Below are 21,890 nucleotides of genomic sequence, written 5' to 3'. Positions count from 1 at the left end.
TATCTATCTATCTATCTATCTATCTATCTATCTATCTATCTTCTATTCTATCTATCTCTTCTATCTCTTTGCTTCTCATTGAGTTCTACAGGCTTGGGCAGATTCCTCTGGGCAGATGCCGTTGTCTTCCGCCCTTCCCGTTTCCACGGCAACTATGACTTTAGGGAGAAATGTGCAGGATTGAACTTATTTATTTATTTAGGCAGTAAATACGAAATACACGCATATAGGATGGGTGAGACCTGGCTTGGAAACGGTCCGTGTTAAAGCGGCCTCGGGGTATCAAACACGATAGGGCCGGGCTTAGCACAGCGGGGTAAACCCTTGTGCTGCAGGAAAAAAAAAACCCTGCCAGTCAAAAGGTCAGCAGTTTGAGCCCGGGTCGGAGTGAGAACCCTCCGCCAACCCTCAGCTCACCTGCCCACTTAGCAGATCGAAAGCAGAAATGCGAGTAGATAAATAGGTACCGCTTTTAGTGGGGAGGTGATAGAGGTGCGCTTAAGGACATCAATTGGGCGGAAAAGCTCCTCGGCATGGAAGATGCAGCAACAGCACCCCCATGTGGCCGGAGTTGAGCACAGCCTCCCAAGATGCCGGAAATAAGATGGGAGAAACTGCCTTTACCTCTGTCTGTGTTGTGTGTCCTTGTTAACTGTGCAATCGACATTGAATGTTTGCCGTGTGTGCGCTCTGTGGGCCTCTCTGAGTCCTCTTTGGGGTGAGAAAGGTGAGATATAAATACTGTAAATAAAAAAAAAAACCATAAACAACTTGAAACAAAAATCCCAAAAATTAAATTATGAAACCAGTACAGTATATTTTAGATAAAGAAAGTTTTAAACTAATTTAGGTGTCCTTTTATGATTACTTTTATCATTATCTCACTTTATTAATGATTAATATCAAGGCCTTTAATTAAGTCCTATTTATTTATTTATTTATTTATTTATTTGCATCCTTTTTGCCCTGCCCTTCTCACCCGAAGGGATTCAGGGTGGCTTACAATAGTCGGCAAATTACATTGGCCAAAATACATAAATAAAACAATGACATATTAATAAACAATAAAACAGTACCACATCAGTTAAAACTCTAATTAGACTCTATTAAACCATGATTTATAAAATTTAAAATGCATGTCTAGTTAAATTCGTCCACTAATACCTTCACTTGTATGTGTGTGTGTGTGAGTATGATGTTTGAGAAAAGAATGTTTCAATTGTCAAATGCAAAATGACTGTGTGATACTGTATCATTGTTGACCTTATTTGTTGTAAACAACTAATAATAATAATAATAATAATAATAATAATAATAATAATAATAATAATAATAATAAGCACGCAAAGATACTGTGGGACTTCCGAATCCAGACTGACAAAGTTCTGGAACACAACACACCAGACATCACAGTTGTGGAAAAGAAAAAGGTTTGGATCATGGATGTCGCCATCCCAGGGGACAGTCGCATTGACGAAAAACAACAGGAAAAACTCAGCCGCTCTCAGGACCTCAAGATTGAACTTCAAAGACTCTGGCAGAAACCAGTGCAGGTGGTCCCGGTGGTGATGGGCACATTGGGTGCCGTGCCAAAAGATCTCAGCTGGCATTTGGAAACAATAGACATTGACAAAATCACGATCTGCCAACTGCAAAAGGCCACCCTACTGGGATCTGCGCACATCATCCGAAAATACATCACACAGTCCTGGACACTTGGGAAGTGTTCGACTTGTGGTTTTGTGATATGAAATCCAGCATATCGATCTTGTTTGCTGTATCATAATAAAATAATACTAATAATAATAATACACTTTATTTCTATTCAGCTTTATTTCCCTGGAGGGACTCAGAGCGGATCACGGTTTCACACATGTAAGGCAGACATTCAATGTGTTTCTACACAGTGAAGAGCGACACGCAATACACAGACAGACACAGGTAAAGGCTTCCTTACCTTTCGACCTCCGGCACCTGGGTGCGATGCCCAACTCCGGCCACGGGGAGGCGCTCTGTTCCATGCTGAGGAGCCTGTTGTCCATAGACTTTGCTGGCATACCTACAGGGGGCGCCCTTTTACCTCCCCTATTGATCTACTCGCATTACATGTTTTGAACTGCTAGGTAGGCAGAAGCTAGGGCTGACAGCCGGGAGCTCACCCCGACTCACGGCTTTGAACTGCTAACTTTTGATTCACATCTCCTGGTTTGAGGAATGGAACTTGTGACGAACATTTTTTTCCCTTCTCTCCTCCAGGCGTTCGCTGCAAGCGGCTGCGTCCGGCCGGCCGGGGTGGTGGGGGCCGAGCGGGGCTTGACCGCTGCCTGGAGAGGGAGGCCAATGAGGCCCTGGCCGCTCCCCCTGGTCCTGCTGCTGCTGTGCCTCCCCCCCTTGGGCTCCGGGGCCCCCCTCCAGGCCCCGCCGGGCCCCCAGAATGGCTCCGCCCCCAGCGCAGCCCCCGCCGAGACCCCCAGCCCCCCTCCGGCCACCTCCAGCGAGGCCCCCTCCCTCTCCCTCAACCTGGGCCTCAACTTCAAGTTCAAGGTCCGCAGCCAGGGGAAGGCCCGGGCGGGAGAGGGCAGCGGCAGCAGCGGGACCCCCAGCGCCAAGCCCAGGACGGCCCCCACGCGGACCCCCGGCCAGGCCAAGACCCCCGGCGGGCGCGCATGGCCCGAGGCTGGGTCTGGATGGCCGGGCCCCAGAGTCGTATCCGACGACCCCCCTCCTTCTTCGGGGCCCGTCCTGTGGCCGTGGGGCGGGCCCACTCTCCGACCCCCTTTGCCCCTTTGGCCGAAGCTGACCGAGAGGGGCTTGACCATCCCCCTGAATGGGGAAGGGGCCGCGGACAAGGAGGACGAGGGCAAGGAGCTGGAGTTCAAGATCGACATCGACCTGACGGCCGGGCTGGGCAAAGACGGGGCCGGCAACGGGAGCAGCGGCAACGGCGGCAACAACGGCGGCAGGAGGTTCCCCATCTTCCCCGGGTTCAGCCTCGGCATTTCGGAGATCGCCAGCAAGCTGGGCGCTCCCGGTAAGTATCATCATCATCATCATCATCATCATCATCATCATCATATTTATCTATACCAGGCATGGGCTAACTTCGGCCCTCCCTCCAGGTGTTTTGGACTTCAACTCCCACAATTCACCAGTCGTACTCAGTCAGCACTGAAAACTTGTCCAAACTGGTTCTGCAGCAGCAGAACAGAAACAGTATCAAACCAATCCCCAGGTCTTTGCAGGCCCGGCCAATCAGCTTCATGGACTTCATCTCCCAGGTAACACACACAGCACATTGCCTTTGCAAACCATGACATTTTGCCAGCTAAAACATCTTGACTCCATCAGTTCCAGACAGATATTGGCTTTTCTTAACTTCTTCTTATATTTCTTTATATCCCGCTTTATATCCCGCTTTGTCCCCCAAAGAGGACTCAAAATGGCTTGACATAAAAGCATTAGTATACCATTGAAAATATACAAACGTTAAAACAGAATTAAATGCAAACAATGCTAAAAACATTCACAATTAAAATCCAGCTGAAGTTGGTTTTCCTTCTTAAGGAGCCTTGTGCTTGTGTCCTTAAAAGGAGTCATTGTCTCTGGTAATGTTCACATGCTGTTTTCCACCCAGACCTAATCAGTCAAGTGTCTCTGGTCATCAATGTCTGCAGTTCAGAAACTTTTAATTACAGTTCAAGAATTTGTCAGGGGTTAATTTATCACCCTGACTTATTTATGAGTCAGGTCTCTCACCTTCTTCTTACCAGTCAGACCACTTAGGCATCGGTGAAAGTGGCACTGACAAATGACACCTCAGTTGTAAATTATCTGCTGATCCCAGCGGTACTATACTTTTATTTACAGGCTACATACAATACTAAACACAATCACTGTCAGGACTCATGTTCCCTTGGCAAGGGCAAAGCATGGCACGTCCTCTCAGTTAGCTGATTCTGTTATAATAATAATAATAATAATAATAATAATAATAATAATAATAATAATAATACGTTTATTTGTATCCCGCCTCCATCTCCCCCGAAGGGGACTCGGGGCGGCTTACAGCAAAATCAAAATACAAACAATGATAAAATATAAAACATCAGGACAAAAACAAGTGTTATCAGTGCTGGCAGGCACCTCCCAACATTCCACAGTTCATGACGAATGTTCCGTCCGTGCAGTTGAAACGGAAGTCTTGACCCATTGGCCCTGCAGGCAATCAGTCAGGGCTGGCATGTAATTTTTTTATTTTTTTTATTTATTTTTCAAACTTATATGCCGCCACTCCCCTAGGGCTCGGGGCGGCTTACAAGAACCGGCTAAAATCAACAATTTAAAAAAAACATCTTAAAAACATCTTTAAAAACATCTTAAAAACATCCTAAAAGCACCTTTTAAAACATCAACAACAGAACTCAAAAGCCTGTCGAAACAGGTGTGTCTTACATGCCCTGTGGAAGGCCGACAAGTCCCGCAAGGCACGGACTTCAGGTGGCAGAGTGTTCCAGAGAGATGGAGCCACTACTGAAAAGGCTCTGCGTCTAGTTGCAATTAGACGCAAGGTCTTAAAACTGGGGACTTCCAGCAGGTCTTGGTCCTCAGAACGGAGGGATCTCTGGGGTTTGTAGGGGGTGAGGCGGTCCCTCAGGTACATCGGCCCTGGACCATGTAAGGCCTTGAAGGTAAGCACCATCACTTTGAAAGTGATCCGGTGCTCAATTGGTAACCAGTGCAGCTGCCGTAAGATTGGTGTTATGTGGCATCTCATCGGGACTCCCGCAAGGAGCCGGGCAGCTGCATTTTGCACCAATTTGAGCTTCCGGATCACCGACACAGGAAGGCCAATGTAAAGGGCATTACAGTAATCCAGTCTCGAGATGACCGTAGCCTGGATCACCGTAGCCAGGTTGTCCCTAGACAGGTAGGGGCCCAGCCGTCTAGCCTGCCGAAGATGAAAAAAGGCAGTTTTGGTAACGGCGGAGACCTGGGCCTGCATCGTCAGTGAAGGGTCCAAGAGGACTCCCAGACTCTTTACCAGTAAAGACGGGTGTAGCACTTCGTCATCCTGTTTGCTGGAAAGCTTGCTGGAACACCTAGACACAATCCAACAGCAACAATTGATTTTAACATTTCACACTATAACACCAAAAACACTGACAGAATTCTCCCCCTTTTGTGGTTTTCCAGGCGTCAGTCTCAGAATGGCATCTCTCGGCTGTATCGGCCCCAACCATACACCCTTCCTTCATACAGTTTCATTCCATCCATGCATTGTATTTGTCCTCAGGGACGCGGCTGCACTGGGCCCCTTCCTCCCTTCATTCCCTTTCCTCGTCCTCCAGGTCTCTTTGGAGCCCCGCTGCCCTCCCAGGTGTGGGAGCCCCCCGAGTGGAACGGCACAGGAGGCGGGGGATCCCCCCCGACATCCGAGTGGGTCCTGGGACCAGGTGAGCAAAGCGAACTGCGTCTCCGGGAAGGGGCAAGCATGGGCATGGGCAAACATCGGCCCTCCCTCCAGGTGTTTTGGACTTCTACTCCCACCATTCCTAACAGCCTGTAGGAATGGTGAAAGTTGAAGTCCAATACACCTGGAGGGCCTAAGGTTTGAGAACGGCTTAAATATCTGGATCCAAAGTGTTGCACCCTAAGGCTACAAGAGCACTCTGAAAACCACACTTGAGCCAGATTCATAAGCAAAGCAGTTTAATGAAGAATATATATATATATATATATATATACACACACACACACACACACACACACACACACACACACACATATATATATACACACACATAAGCGCAAGCAAATAATGAAAAGAGTCAGTAGAACAAATAGTCCAATAATACAATGTCTTCAACAGTTCAGTAGATAGTTCATCAAAGACTTATAAAGTTGTAATCCACAAACAGGACTTGGCGCAGGCTGGATAGCAAGCCAGCTGCAACAAATCACTCTGACCAAGAGGTCATGAGTTCGAGGCCAGCCCGTGCCTACGTCTTGTCTCTGTCTCTGTTCTATGTTATGGCATTGAATGTTTGCCTTTATGTGTGCAATGTGATCCGCCCTGAGTCCCCTTCGGGCTGAGAAAGAAGGGCGGAATATAAATGCTGTAAATAAATAAATAAATAAATAAATAAATAAATAAAGCCAACAAAGAGTCAAAGTCAATTTGTAGTCAGGAGTTGCGAGGATCAGAGACAAGATGCAGTAAAAACCATCAGTTATAATCCACATGAAAGGCAGTCATTGAAAAGCAGCAGGAACAAGATTAACAAGGCAAGGTATACTCGAGAGTCACAAGGCACGATCCTCAACTGAGAATCCTGGAAACAGCACGGGAACAAGACAAGGATCAGGAGACTGGAACGGAGATGCTTCTCCCAAGGATGGCAATGTTGACACTGCAACGAAAACAGGGAGCGAGGTACCTTTAAGGAAATCTCAAGGCTACTGAGCAATGAGAGTCAGGACATTCACAGCTTCACATGGGAAAGTAATAATTAGAGCACTTGAGAGCCAAGCGTTTACTTCATCTCACAACCTCCCTTGTACTCCTATCCTGTGAGATAGATTGTCTCCAATCAAAAGACACATCCTCTCCTGCAACAACTCCATCTGGTGAATGCGGCCTTGAGTGAACATCGGAATGTTCCCCAATTAGCTGTTCCTCTGGAAGCACAACTTCGGGCACCTGCAAAGCCATTGGGATCTGATCCAAATCCTGGAGAGGCCCAAAATCTGAATCAGCATCTGAGTCAAACTCTGTCTCCTGTGGATGGCCAGATCCTGACGGCTGAACTATGACACAAAGGGTGCTTCTGCTCAATGGCTCCTCCTCTTCCTGCTTCCTCCTGAAAGGGCTATTTTGGGTCATAAAGAGGGTTCTGAACTGGGCCTTTCAGAGCTATTCCATATCTTTACCAACAGCTTCCTTGGAGGAATGAACAGAGGCACAGAAGGCATCCTGATCACATTTGCAGAAGGGGCCAAACAGGAAGGGAGAGCATGGCTTTTGGCCTTCTTACTGGAATAATATTTTAATTATGACATTCAATATTAATTATGTAATTCGTTCTCTTTCTGGAATGTCTCTGGCCCTCACATTCCTATTCTAAAACTTGATTAGCCCTCCCTCGGGTAACTCAAGGTTGGACCACTCTGCCCCAGCGGACAGGGTCAGGATCCAAAGGGACCTCCTTCACAAGTTGGAGAGACGATAGGCCAAAACTTAGGTCTCTTCTACACACCTGTATAAAATCCAGACTTTCTGCTTGGGACTGGATTATATAAATTATATAGAATACAAGCCACTCTAAACACCTTTGCAGAAGCATACGAGAAGCTTGACCTCTCACTGAACATCGAGAAAACCAAAGTGCTCTTCCAACAGGCACCAGCTCATCCCTCTGCAAAGCCCGGAATACAGCTTAACGGTGTCACATTAGAAAACGTTGACCATTTCCGCTCCCTTGGCAGCCACCTCTCCACAAAAGTCAACATCGACACTGAAATACAACACCGACTGAGCTCTGCGAGTGCAGCATTTTTCTGAATGAAGCAGAGAGTGTTTGATGACCGGGACATCCGTAGAGAGACCAAGGTGCTTGTTTACAAAGCCATTCCCCTCCCAACCCTGCTCTACGCCTGCAAAACGTGGACCGTCTACAGACGTCACACCAAACTCCTGGAGCGTTTCCATCAGCGTTGCCTCAGGAAAATCCTGCAAATCTCTTGGGAAGACAGGCGGACAAATGTCAGCGTGCTTGAGGAAGCAAAGACCACCAGCATTGAAGCGATGCTCCTACGCCATCAACTCCGCTGGACTGAAGGCCACGTTGTCCGAATGCCCAAAGATCACCGTCTCCCAAAGCAGCTACTCTACCCACAACTCAAGAATGGAAACTGGAATATTGGTGGACAGGAAAAGAGATTGAAATACGGGCTTAAGGTCCACCTTAAAAACTGTGGAAACACTGAGAACTGGGAAGCCCTGGCCCTTGAGGTCAGCTGTGACCTGCAGTGCTGTGGAATTTGAAGAGGCACAAATGGAGGGCAGAAGGGAAGAATGTGCCAAGAAGAAGAAGGTGTGTCAAACCAACCCTGACCAGGACCGCCTTCCACCTGGAAACCGATGTCCTTATTGTGGAAGAAAGAACATGCGGGTCAAGAATAGACCTCCACAGTCGCCTACAGACCCACTGCCAAGACCCTACACTTGGAAGGCCATCCGACTCAGACCAAGGGATCGCTGATGATGAATACGTGCGTCTGGTTTATGGCGGCCGCAGTCCTTCCCTGGATTTTGTGGGGTGTCCCCCCAATTATGTACTTAAGTGACTGAACCGCGGTGCTTTTTGAGAGCAAGGCCCCAAGATATCATCTCTCGGTGGTGGAGAAGGCAGAGGAGGGCTCTGCCTGTCCCGGCTGATGGGTTGCCAAGCGGCATCAGCGTCTATGGGTTGCCGTCCCAAAGGCCTGGGGCCCAAACAGCGGAGCCACTTGGCAACCTTGTCACTCCGGCTCCGAGACGTCTTCTGCAGAACCTCTGATGGAGGCGGACAGGTGTGCCCGCCGTGTGCTTGGATGCTCTACCTGCCCGCTCTGCCTCCAGAGAAGAGGGTCAGGATGCAGAAGGACCTCAACAGAGGAGAGCGGATTGGCCAGAACTAACACAATGGATTTCAACAAGGGGAAATGTAAGATATGACACTGAGGCATAAACTGTGAATGCAAAGATACAGAACGAGGCTCCACAACGGAGTTACATGTGAGAAGGATCTGGGAGTCTTTGTGGAGAGGAAGCTGAACATGAGCCAGGAGTGTGATGCAGCAGCTGAAAAAGCCAATGGCATTCTGGGCTGCATCCAAAGGAGTTGAGTGTCCAGATGGAGGGAAGAAGTCCTGGTGCCCCTCGCTTCTGCTTTGGTCAGACCTCTTTTCCTGGAATCTCACTGCGTCCAATTCTGGTCACCATGGTTCAAAAGAGAGATTGACAAGCTGGATGGTTAACAGAGGAAGAGGGAGACTCAAAGGATCCAAGGTCTGGAGACCATGAAGAATCCCCATGAGGAGCGTCTTAAAGAACTGCATGTGTTTAGCCTGAAGAAGAGAAGGTGGAGAGGAGACATGAGAGGAGGCATGTATGGATATGTGAATGGGTGTCCTAAGGAAGAGGAGCAGGCTTGTTTTCTGCTGCCCTGGAGACTAGGACTCAGAGGAGCCATGGGTTCAAATTACAAGAAAGGAGATCCCACCTAAACATTAGGAAGAACTTCCTGACGGTAAGGAGAGCTGTTCAGCAGTGGAACTCTCTGCCTCGGAGTCCGGTGGAAGCTCCTGTCAGGGTAAAAAATCGTTGCCCTGATTTACTGAAGAGCCAGGTCTCACCTTCTCACCACCAGTCAGACCACTTAAGCATTGGCAAAGTGGCACCAAGAAACGACACCCCAGTCGCAAATTATCTGCTGATCTCAGCGGTACTATACGTTTATTTACAGACTATATACAGTACAAAACACCATCACTGTCAGGACTCATCTTTCCCCGGCAAGGGCAAAGCATGGCACATCCGTTCACCAAGCCGAGTCTATAATCAGTGTTTGCAGGCACCTCCCAACATTCCACAGTTCATGACTAATGTTCCATCCATGCATTTGAAATGAAAGTCTTGACCCATTGGCCCTGCAGGCAATCAATCAGGGCTGGCATGTAATTAACTCCTGTGCTGCTGGAAAGCTTGCCGGAACACATAGACACAATCCAAATGGCAACAACTGATCTAACATTTCACTCTATAACAACAAAAACACTGACAGCTCCTTCCTTGGAAACTTTTAAACAGAGGCTGGATGGCCCTCTGTCAGGGGTGCTTTGACTGTGCTTTTCCTGCATGGCAGAAGGAGGTTGGACTAGATGGCCTTTAGAGGTCTCTTCCAACTCTATTACTCTATGATTCTACGACCTCCATTTTCAAAACCCTGAAACCAAAAAATGGATTTGGTGCTGAATGTCATGCACAGCGGGGAAAAGGGCACTTTTTGAAATTTGGCCTTAAAAGGTACGCATTGCTATAGGATTCCTTCTCTAAAAACAAAAGTGTCAGAACATCACAGCTTCCAACCACAGAAAAGAAAACCTTAGGGTGCATTTCTGCTGTAGAATGAACCCACTTTAACTGCCTTGGTTCAATGCTATGGAGTCACGGTGGTGTCGTTTAGGACATGAGCCTTCCCTGCCAAAGGATTCTGATGTTTCACCAAACTAGAAATCCCAGGGCTGGATGGCATTGAGTCAATGCAATTAAAGGAGAATTGAGGTCCCTCAAGGAGGAGCTCCTGAAGCCGCCTCCTCTTTTGCTTTGGCTCAGCACTAAGAGGACTGTGTGATGTGCATCTAATGCGCACCCCAGAGTGAGGAAGGCAGTTTAGCTCCAAAAGGTGAGCATTAGAATCAAGTAAATACAGTCTATCCCTAGAACTGAGCAGCTATTGAGTACTCACTAGGACATTTAACAAAATCAAATCTCCAACACACACACACCTATGTAATAAACACATACAAGACACACAACTACAGAAACCGCTCTATGAACCTCTCGCTCATTGTCGGCTGGTTTTTACCGCTTCTTATCCTGTTTTCTCCTGGGGGGGGGGGGGGGACCCTGATTCATATACATACATGCACACCACCAAATCAAGGACGTGGTCAGTGTGGCCTCACACAAAAGAACAAGCCAGTGTCCCATTGATTAGTTCCTGCTGGAGCCAGACCCACAGAATCAATGGGATTTTCCTCTGGGCCTAATTATGGGCTTCCTCTTGTGGGGTGAGGGGCGGGTGTGTATGACCCACTGGATCCAGGACACAAAACAATAGCGGGGAGGGGTTGGCACTCGAGAGGAAATGCGGTGGCCATGTTGAAGCATCGGAAAGGTTTCCAAGCAGAGCCTGGATGGCCATCTGCCGGGAGAGCTTTGGTTGTGTCTTCCTTCCCGGCAGAAATAGGGTTGGGCTGGATGGCCTTGGGGAGTCCCTTCCAATGGCCCCACTTAAACATCAGGAAGAATCGCCTGAGAGTAAGTCTGGATCTACACTTTCATATATTCCAGATTATCAAAGCAGATAATCCAGATTATTTTAGAACTGGATTATTTGAGTCCACACTACCATATAACCCAGTTTAAAGCAGATAATCTGGATTTTATATGACAGTGATGAGGCCTAAGAGCTGTTTGACAATGCAATATGCTGCCTGGGAGTCTAATGGGTTCTCCTTCTATGCTGCCATATAATCCTGTTTATCAAAGCAGATAATCCACGTTAATTGCTTTGAACTGGATTATATGAGTCTATCCTGCCATATATTCCAGTTCAAAGCAGATAATCTGGATTTTATATGGCAGTGTAGAAGGCACTGAAGTCTCCTTCTCTGGAGGTTTTTAAGCAGAGCCTGGATGGCCATCTGCCGGGAGAGCTTTGATTGTGTCTTCCTGCCAGGCAGAAATATTTATTTATTTCCAACATTTATATCCCACCCTTCTCACCCGAAGGGACTCAGGGTTGGACTGGATGGCCTTTGGAGTCTCTTCCAACCCTAGGATTCAGAGCGTGGTGGAATCTCCTTCTGGCCATCTGTTGGGAGTGTTTTGATTGTGTCTTCCTTCCTGGAAGAAGGGGGTTGGATGGATGGCCTTTATGGGCCCCTTCCAACGCTAGGAATTTTTGATTCTATGGAAGAAGAGGGCGTCTCAGGAGGCTGAAAAGGTGGAAAGCCCATTGGAGTTCAGCCTGCGAGTGCTCTGAGGCCTCCTTCTCAGCTGGAAACTGAACAGGCAGGGTTGGGTCTCCAGAGCAGGCAGCCTTGGAAGGACCAGTCGGGGACCTCACCTGCCAGGCCATTGCTGGACATTCCCGAGTTCCACAAGCGGTGACATCACAAAGCGTCCCTGGGGCAACCGTGGAACGCGGCCTCTGTTTGAGAGCCCGTCTCCTTGAGCCTTGGAGCCGCGATGGACGCCACGAGCCGGCCCCACCGCATCCCCCCGGCGATGGGGGTCTACGCCGAGAAGCACAAGGTCTTCCAGATGATGCAGAACATGACGGAGGCCCTGCTCATCTACCGGCCAAAGGACCCCATCGAGTTCATGATCGAGCACCTGATGAAGGACAACGACGAGGTGCCGGCGGTGCTGGTGCTGGGCCCGCCGGCCGCAGGGAAGACCACCATCGCCCGCTGGCTGTGCAAGCACCTCAGCGCCACGTACCTCAGCCCCCAGCAGCTCCTGAGGAACAAGCTCCTGCGCCAGTCCCGCGAGGCCCTCGCCCGGCAGCAGCTCCAGGGCAGCGTCCCCGACGAGCTGTGGGCCGGGCTGCTGGAGGAGCGCCTGGCCGACGTGGACTGCGTCAAGCTGGGCTGGGTGCTGGACGGCTTCCCTGAGACGCGGGCGCAGGCCCGGCTGCTGCAGGCGCTGGGCGTGGCCCCCCGGCACGTGGTGGTCCTGGAGGCGCCTGAGATGGTCCTGGTGGAGCGCAACCTGGGCAAGCGCGTGGACCCCCTCACCCAGGAGGTCTACCACACCACCTTCGACTGGCCCATCGACTTCACCGTGCAGAAGCGGCTGGTCAAGCCCGAGGGCACCTCGGTCCAGGACACGGCCAAGCGCCTGCTGGAGAGCCACCGCAACATCCCGGGCCTCCTCCGGACGTACCCGGACAACCACAAGGTCATCAGCGCCGACCAGCCCTGCGCCGACGTCTTCGCCCAGGCCCTGAGCTTCGTCCAGAGCCGCTTCCGCTCAGAGGCGCCCTTCTTGCCGCGGGTGCTGCTCCTGGGCCCGCCGGGCAGCGGGAAGAGCCTGCAGGCGGCCCTCCTGGCCCAGAAGTATGGCCTGGTGCCCGTCTCCTTCGTGGACCTGCTCCGCGAGGAAGTGGTGGGCCGGACGTCGCTGGGGGAGCTCATCAGGCCCTCCTTCGAGAGCGGGTACCCGGTGGGTGACACCGTGGCGCTGCGGGTGCTGGGGAACCGCCTGTCCCAGCTGGACTGCGCCACCCGCGGGTGGGTGCTGCACGGCTTCCCCCGCGACGTGGACCAGGCCGAGCTCCTGCGCCGCGCGGGCCTGGAGCCCAACCGGGTCTTCTTCCTGCACCTGCCGACCGAGGTGACCACCCAGCGCCTCTGCCAGCGGGCCACCGACCCCATCTCCGGGGAGCGCTACCACACCATCTTCAAACCCCCGGCCAACGAGGAGATCCTCCAGCGCCTGCGCCGCAACCCCCACGATGCCCCTCCGCGGGTGGAGAAGAAGGCCGACGCCTACGGCCGGCAGGTGGCCGACCTGGAGGACTTCTACGAGGAGGCCCTCTTCGTCAACGCCGACCAGGACCCCTACACCGTCTTTGAGCACCTCGAGAGCTGCCTGGTCACGCCCCTGCCGGTCACCCGGCCCGGGACGCGCTCCCTGGCCGGAGGCGCCAGTCACCTGTGACGACAATGACACACCGAGGCAGCCCTCGACAATGTTGTGTGTCCCGTTGTGGGCAGCAAGTCCGCTTCGGATGCAAGCTTCCAAGGAGGGCAAACCCCTTTCCCCTTCATTTTCATACTAATTTTGATTCAAAAGTTAATAAAATACAAAACGAAGAAAGCAGATTTCACCACCAGCAGTTGTTGCCGTGCCTGGTGCCTTTTTGGCAGTTGGTCTGCTTCGGATGCAAGCTTCTAAGGAGGGCAAACTCCTTTCTCCTGTATTTTAATACTGTTTTTTATTCAAAAGTAAATAAAAATTTAAAAAATACAAAACAAAGAAAGCAGATTGTCATAGTATACTAGCATATGTGCCCAGTTTTGTTGGGAATTGATGAGCCACTAAGCTCAAATCACCCCGTTTATGAGGTAAATTCCCATTAAAATAGCAGAGTAAAATGCGGTGTGAGTTTTGGAAGACCTCTGTGTCTTCAGGAAGGCAAAGGAATGCAAAGTTAGCTTTAAAGTTTAAAAGCATTTATTGAGGTAAAAAGAAATCCATTGATGGATAGAAAAGGTTTGGAGCTAATTTTCTAATCTAATCTGTTCTAATACACATAGACGGATTAAAATTACAAAGATCTAGATAGCTACATCTTGAAAAATAAGAGTGGACAGAGTGCGTCCTCTCTCTGGAACAAAGCAGGAAGATGGAATGGCGACCAAACCTCGTGGGTTGCTTCTTCTCTAGGGCCATTAACATTCCAAAGGCCAAACTGGGAAGTTACGTCAAAGCCCTAGGAGAGATCACATTTCTAATGCATCAAAGGGTGGGGTTGACCTAAACAGGACAGGAAAGAGGAAACAATAGTAAAGCCTAATCAAAGCATGCAAAGGACTGGGGAAAGGTGTCCCTAACTCTTTTCTAGGCTTCCTATCTAACCATAGAGACTTAAGCAGTACAGGATGACATTTTTCCAACAATTCTGAATATAGGATAAGATCTGAATGGTTACACAGCCCAACAAAAAACCATGTTCTTGGTGTCTTGTATTGGCTTTAGGGCCTGTTCCTCGGGTTCTTTGAGGCTGATTCAGGAAACGGCATTGGAAATGGCCACATTAGCTCTAGATAGGGTTATCATATCTGTTGTCGAAGGCTTTCATGACCGGAATCACTGGGTTGCTGTGGCTGCATGGCCATGTTCCAGCAGCATTCTTTCGTCATGTTTCCCTGAACCCCTCGCTAATAGCATCTTCAGAGGTTCTGTTGGCAGTGTAGTGTACTCTATACTACACAGAAAAGCCACTGAAATTCACAAGAACCATGTGGGCTATTTCAACGGAGAGGAGGAAGCCATGAAAATTAACAAAATCTGGCTCCCAGTATTTAAAAAAACCCTTCAAAATCAAGACGGCAAATAAAGAACGCCACATAGAAATGGGAATTCCAGACAGTAAAGAATCAAGTGCCAGTCAACACCTCCCAAACAGAGGGTGCCTGCAGGCAACAGAAGCCAGGCTACCTCTATGCAGATACCCTCACTGATTGACTTTGCAGCTTCATGGCTACTCAAATATTAATTCAAGCTTGCTAACTGCAACATTCACACTTGCTTTACACAGACAAAGGGTGCTTTCTCCACCCTGGACATTTTTCCACAGGTGTTTATATATACACTCCACTTGCTTCACTGCCAACAGAACCTCTGAGGATGTTTGCCACAGATGCAGGCGAAATGCCAGGAGAGAATGCTGCTGGGACGTAGAATCATAGAGTTGGAAGAGACCTCACAGGCCATCCAGTCCAACCCCCTGCAAGAAGCAGGAAAATCTCATTCAAAGCACCCCCAACAGATGGCCATCCAGCCTCTGCTTCAAAGCCTCCAAAGAAGGAGCCTCCACCACACTCCCTCCGGGGCAGAGAGTTCCACTGCTGAACAGCCCTTCTCACAGTGAGGACGTTCTTCCTAATGTTCATATTGGTCCTACAGCCCAGAAAACACAGCAACCCAGGGTTTTCATAGTTTTCTACGAGCAAGCAGATGGCACCTAATAGAAGGCCTATGTTCTGTATCTCAAAAACTAGAGCCAATAGGGGGAAATTGGTGCCGTTTTTGGAAATGGCCAAATATACCCAGAAGCAGGGCTCACATTGGAGGGACCGAAAGGGGCCTTGGGCAGCGTAAGCCATTTTTGGCCGTTGACCAGGGACTGACCAAGCGGCCTTGCTCCTTTCCCTCCTGGGACGAAAGGGGTGTTTGCTCGCTCCCTCCCTCTGAGCCCCTTGTGCATAATGCTCCGAAGGGGCCCTGGGTCTGTGCAAACAGCGCCAAGTGGGGCACCCCATTGTCCTCTCCCCTTTAAGGCCGGCCTTCTGAAAGGGACTTAGTTGCTCTGGCGATGTGCAAACACCAAAACGGTCTCCATGGACCATAAAGGGGTTCAGAAGACAAGACATGGCTCCTTGTGCTGGGGAGGTTTTCTTTGAATGCCAATCCCTGCAGACTAAGAAGAAAAGCAAAGCTTCCCTTAGAGAGGGAGGTGCAAGGGCATTTCTTGAGCACTAAGGGGTCGTTTCAGGGGGGAGAATGTGCCCCAAAAGCCAATTAAGCAGAGGCCCCTTTGGGCGTGCAATGAGGCCACATGATCACTCGTGGGAAAAGGGCAACGATGCTGTAGAAATGGAGGCAGGAAAAGACAGAGAGCGTAGGCTGGGTTGGTCCAGGAAGCCATGGCTGCTGCCTTGAGCTTGCAAAACCTGAGCAGAACCAGAATTGGAAAGGTTTGACGCTTTCAGTGTGGATGGAGGAAGTGAAGGAGGAAGGTGTTGGGAATTGATGAGCCGCTAAGCTCTAATCACCCCCTTTATGAGGTAAATTCCCATTAAAATAGTAGAGTAAATGGAAGCATTTCTTCCAATGCAGCAGTGAGACTTAAGCGGTGTGAGTCTTGAAAGCCTTTGTGTATTCAGGACGGCAAAGGACTGCAAAGTTAACTTCAAAGTTTAAAAGCATTTATTGATGGATAGAAAAGGTTTGGAGCTAACGATCTAATCTAATCTAATCTGATCTAATTCACATAGACGGATCAAAATAACAAAAGATCTAGATAGCTACGTCTTGACTAGAAGAGGGGACAAAATGTGTCCTCTCTCTGGAACAAAGCAGGAAGAAGGAATGGCGACCAAGCCTCGTGGGCCGCTTCTTCTCTAGGGCCATAAACATTCCAAAGGCCAAATTGGGGAAGTTACATCAAAGCCCTAGGAGAGATCACATTTCTAAAGCATCAAAAGGGTGGGTTGACCTAACCAGGACATGAGGGAGGAAACAATAGTAAAGCCTAATCAGAGCATCCATAGAACTGGGGAAGGTGTCCCTAACTCTTTTCTAGGCTTCCTATCTAACCATAGAGACTTAAGCAGTGCAGGGTGACATTTTTCCAACAGATGGCCACCCCACCAGGAAGCCCCAGGTGCCCTCCCTTTTGGGACCAGTGATGGCCTTTGGGATCTGGTTCAAAGGGGTGGGGGCAACTTCGCAGCCACTTCATAGAATCTCACGGAGTTGGAAGAGACCACATGGGCCATCTAGGCATGCCTTCCCCTTCAACTTATGGGGTGTCTCAGGCTGGAAGTGTAGACTCCTATAATCCTGTTCAAAGCAGATAACCTGGGATCAGATCCTGGGATAGAAGGCAGTGTACATCCAGCCTCAGAGCCTGGAGGTGGAATGAGTGCCCCAGGAGCTCATCATGGTCAGTTCAGCCAGGAATAATGGTGATGATGATGATGGTGGCAATGACCTTGTTTTTTAAAAAAAGAAGATGATTTATTTATTTATTTGCAGTATTTCTATTCTGCCCTTCTTTCTCACCCCGAAGGGGACTCAGGGCAGATCACAATGTACACATACAAGGCAAACATTCATTGCCATATGAACATAGAGACAGAGACAGACACAGAGGCAATTTAACCTTCTCCAGCTTCCAGTTTCCTGAGGGTATGCTCGATTCTGGCCACAGGGGGCGCTGCTGCTTCATCATCCACTGTGATGCCAACTTCCTCATTCTAAACACTGCTGGATGATTTTTATGGTGTTGTTAATTAGTTAAATTAGCCTCTCCATATAAGTAGTACCTAAATTTCCAGTTATCTTTCGGGTTGCTTAGGTCAACAAGGAGCAGGGCTATTTTTTATTTTAATGGTCGGGTGCTCACTCCCCCACCGGCTGGCCTCAAACTCATGACCTTTTGGTCATAGTGATTTATTGCAGCTGGCTACTAACCAGCCTGCGCCACAGCCCGGCCCGGATGCAAGCACTGTGCCTTTACGCTCAAGGAAAAGCAGCCAATCTGAACGCAGGGAGATCTAGCGCACGGGGAATAGCCGCTCTTGGGATCACCCGCACCCAAAATGCTCTGAAGGAGAGGCTTCCGAGAGACCTGCTCAAGCCTTGCAAACTCAGGGCAACCTGAGGCGCACCTACATTGTGGAATCCATGGAGTTTGGTACTACTAGAACTGCCGTGGATCAAGGCTGTGGAATCATGGGAGTTGTAGTTTCACAGGGTCTTGAGCCTTCTGACAAAAGAGTGCTGCTGCTTCAAAGTGCAACTACAACTCCCAGGATTCCGTCGCCTTAAGCCAAGGCGGAGGGGTGTCCACTTGGGTGGCCTGGGAGGGGGCTGACGGCTTCTTGCTCCGGTTGGGAGGGGGCTTGGCCAGAGCCTGTTGTCTCCTTATCAGCCCAGAAGAGGAGATAAGAGAAGCAGGCCTGTTTTGCTGGAGGGATGAGTGGCAACGGCTTTCCTTTCAACTCACCAAGACTGAAAACACAAACATTTAACAGGACTTTCCAAAGTATTTGGTTGCCATTACAGTGGCTAAAGCTGTTGCACCTCAGCGCTGGTTCACCTTGCTCTTAACACACACTCCACCGCAGCAGACTTGTTTTTTTCAGTTTATTGATAAAAGATAGCAAAATCTTAATAAAAAGCAGTAAAGAAAGCAGTAATCCAATTGCAAAGGCAATCTGCAGAATATAGTTCAAAGTCTCTTTAGAAAATAGTTCAAAGTCTCTAATATAGCAAATCAGTCCTGAAAAAAGAAGGTAGCGTGAACTCCAAAATACAATCTAAACACAGAATCTAAGCATGAACAAAAGCAAGATTCCTTTTCCATGAGCAGAAACAAGGCAGGAATTAAGCTTCCAAAATCAACGTTGCTTCATCTGAAATCTTTCCCTGTTCCTCCCTATTTAACCATGATTACAAGCTAAGAAAGCATTCCTCTGACCTTGGGTTCTCACACGTTTACTAGCTATTCTCACAGAACACCTGGGACGAACTCTTAACCTTAACCTTGTGTCTATATCACAAAGGCCGGGCTGTGGCGCAGGCTGGTTAGCAGCCAGCTGCAACAATTCACTTTGACCAAGAGCTCATGAGTTCGAGGCAAGCCCGTGTCTGCGTCTGTCTCTGTTCTATGTTATAACATTGAATGTTTACCTTATATATGTGCAATGTGATCCACCCTGAGTCCCCTTCAGGGTGAGAAGGGCGGAATATAAATAATAATAAATAAATATATCTAAGGAAGACTCCTCTGACTTGCTGCCCGAGCCACCTGAACTTTGTTGATGTTCTAAATTTTGTGAAAAGTCACCTTATCACTAACTTCAGCTTCCCAGCTAGCCTGCAGCCTTTCTGACCATTCAGAGCCTTCAACATTGTTCACACTTTTGGGCTCTCCAGAGAGATGGGCCTGGTGCAAGGTCCGGGTGCCAGTCTGCCCCAAAGGCCTTGGCTCCGGACCTGGGCTCTGCTGCCCCCCACTGAATTCTGTCCTTTGCCATTAACGCTGTCCCCATCTTTCTTCTCTGCAGGGCTGGCGTCCAGTATTCCAGGGTCCGAGGGGTCCTTTGCGGCTGCACTGCCCGGCTGCTTCCCAGGTGACCGCCCCGCGGACTGTGGCTCCCCGCTGCCGGCCCTCTCCTCCTCCTCCTGGCTGCTCCAGCCCTCGGTCCCGCTCTTTGTGCCGCTGCATTCGGACTGGAACTCGGCGCAGGCGGCGTGGGGGCCGGCCTGGGAGGCCCATGTCTTTGGGGCCGGCTCCCTCTTTGCCCTGATGGCCCTGCTCTCGCTGCTGGCCTTGCTGGCCCTGCCCTGCCGCTGCCCGGCCTCCTGCAAGCTCCTGGCTCTGCTCCACTTGCTGCTGACCGCTGCCGGGGCGGCCAGGGCCCTACTCCTCTTCGGCGAGGCTTGCGGGCAGCTGGAGCTCCTGCCGGACATCGCTGTGCGGCTGCTTCATGACTTGGCCCTGCCGTGCTTGACCTCTGCCCTGGCTACGGCCCTCCTGCTACTCTCTCGTCGCTCCCAGGCCAAGTCTTCCTCCGCTCGGGCCGCTGACCGTCTCCGGCACCCAGGCCTGCTGGCCGCCCTGCTGCTGCTCCACTTCTCGGTGGCCACGGGGGCCGTTTTGGCCGCTGACCTGCTCCAGCAGTTCTCCTTCCTGCTCCTGGCGTCGAGGGGCCTCTTTGCCCTCCTGGCTGCCGTCCTCTCCTGCGCGGTGCTGGTCTTCCTCTGCCTGGCCAGAGTGGACAAGACCCAGGGCTACGACCTCAAGGACACCTCTTGTCCCCAGTGTCCCTTCGGTGATGTCCAGCGGTGGAAGCGAGCGGCTAGAGCTGCCGTTTCGTCTGCCTTCTTCGGCCTGCTGACCGCCGGCTTGCACTCCTACGCTATTCTGCACGCGCTGGGCTTTGGCCTTAGCTCTGAGCTCTTTGGCCCCTGGCCTTGGTGGGCTTTGCAGCTGGCCGGACGGCTCTGCGAGGCCGGAATGGGGCTGCCCTTGGCCTGCTTGGGCCTTTGCCCGCTCTTCTGCTCGGCCTCCGAACCTTGGTGCCGCTGCTGCCGCTGCTGCTGCGGGGACCGCTCTCCAGACCACGGCGGAGGGAAGGCGGCCAAGGCCCAGCTGCTGCCTAACAACTTCCAGTGGTCACTCTCCCAACATGAGAAGCTGGTCATCTGCGACACCGTCATCGCCCGCAGCGAGTCGGACTACCTGCCGCTCTACAGTGTCTCCGAAGCCGCTCCAGACGCCACCCTCGACCCCACAGCCGACTTCCGCCCCCCGTCGCCCATCGACCTCCGGCGCAGCATCGACGAAGCCCTGTGTGGGGAGGGCTACTTCCCGGAGGGGGGCCCGCTCTACGCCCCCAGCACCTTCTCCCTCTGCTTGACCTCCATGGGCAGCGGCCCCTCCCGGGTGTCCTCCTGCCTGGAGCTGGCGCCCTCCACCGCCACTGCGGCCGCGGGGGGCTCCTCCATGACCCTCAGCGTGCCGGACACCCCGCTGTCCTCCCCGGGGCTCTGGAGGGGGGCCAGCACCGCCTCCGTCACCAGCAGCACCTCCGGGTCTCCCTGCAAACGCTGCTCCACCGCCGAGGGTGAAGACCCCTCCTGCTCCTCCTCCCCCGTAGGCCCCGGCCCCTCCAACGGGGAGAGCCCCCCGCGGTCCCCCCCTCCGCCCGGCCGGCAGTTCTGGGTGCTGACCCCCGTCTCCCAGCAGTCCCTGGCCTCCGTGGCTGAGGGTCAGCCGGCGGTGGACACGGCCCTCCTGCAGAAGGAGTTCATGGCCGTCTGCCGCCAGATCGACACCCTCAGCGTCAGCAGCGAGACCATCGACTTGTAGCCCCAGCAGACCCCCGGGGACCCCCGTTTCCCGCATCCTCCTCTTCCAGGCATGTGCAATCCTGACTCCCGGGTTGGGGGGCGACAATGCCTCGCTCCCCTGTGGGTCTCCAGTGCTGGACCATCGGGGGATGGACATCTTGAGTGACAATTTTGCAGAAGACCATCAGATCGGCATGCCGAGAGGGACACCAAAGGCCGTGCAACCCAACTCCCAGAAGGAGCACCAAAGGCCATCTAGTCCATCTCGTGCCATCTTGGGGCTGCTGTCACTTGCCCCCATGGGACAATGCTTAGACACCCCCCTCCCCCACCCTTGGGTCTGGACCCTTGAGGAGTGCAGATGTCCCCAACTTTGCAACGACCCTTCTGCAAGGACATGGGGTTCTGCTTTTTTGGTAGTTTGGTGGGCCATCTGATTGCAGAGAAGACCATAGAATCACTGGACTGGAAGAGACACCAAAGGCCATCTAGTCCAACCTCCTTCCAGGCACGTGCAATCTCAGCGTTGGGCCATGGAGGCATTGAGCTTTGTGCAGATCCATGAGCTTCTACTTTTTGGTGTGTTGGTGAGGGATGTGCTGGCAGAGAAGACCATTGAATCAGGGGCACAGAAGGGGCACCAGGGACCATCTAGTCCATCTCGTGCAACCTTAAGGCTCCATGGGGCAATACTTAGCCCCCCCTTGGGCCTCCAGCGTTGGGCCATTAAGGGGCATAAGGAGCCCCA

General features: G+C 51.1%; 2 protein-coding genes across 3 annotated transcripts in view; both read left to right on the top strand.

Annotated features, from left to right (window-relative positions):
* The window catches only part of prrt4 (proline rich transmembrane protein 4), a 65,399-nt gene extending 43,939 nt beyond the window's left edge, over window positions 1-21,460 (top strand). For both annotated transcript variants that reach the window (XM_062983460.1, XM_062983461.1), the window contains exons 2-4: window positions 2,257-3,031; window positions 5,349-5,453; window positions 19,354-21,460. In XM_062983460.1, coding sequence (XP_062839530.1) covers window positions 2,257-3,031; window positions 5,349-5,453; window positions 19,354-21,161 — 2,688 coding nt within the window. In that variant the 3' untranslated portion in view covers window positions 21,162-21,460. The remainder of the gene's footprint in view (window positions 1-2,256; window positions 3,032-5,348; window positions 5,454-19,353) is intronic.
* On the top strand, window positions 11,392-13,830 carry LOC100559423 (adenylate kinase 8). The gene has a single exon (XM_003229420.2). The coding sequence runs from the start codon at window positions 12,017-12,019 to the stop codon at window positions 13,490-13,492; it is 1,476 nt and encodes a 491-aa protein (XP_003229468.1). The 5' UTR covers window positions 11,392-12,016; the 3' UTR covers window positions 13,493-13,830.
* Window positions 21,461-21,890: the final 430 nt, after the last annotated feature.

The sequence above is a fragment of the Anolis carolinensis genome, chromosome 5 (genome assembly GCF_035594765.1).
Source record: "Anolis carolinensis isolate JA03-04 chromosome 5, rAnoCar3.1.pri, whole genome shotgun sequence".
NCBI classification, from domain to species: Eukaryota; Metazoa; Chordata; class Lepidosauria; order Squamata; family Dactyloidae; genus Anolis; species Anolis carolinensis.
The sequence above is the reverse complement of the archived record's forward strand: the minus strand, read 5'-3'. Positions and strand labels throughout refer to the sequence as shown.

What these genes read in the sequence shown, in the direction of transcription:
- LOC100559423 (XM_003229420.2), top strand. Translation starts at nt 12,017, where the DNA reads ATGGACGCCACGAGCCGGCCCCACCGCATCCCCCCGGCGATGGGGGTC.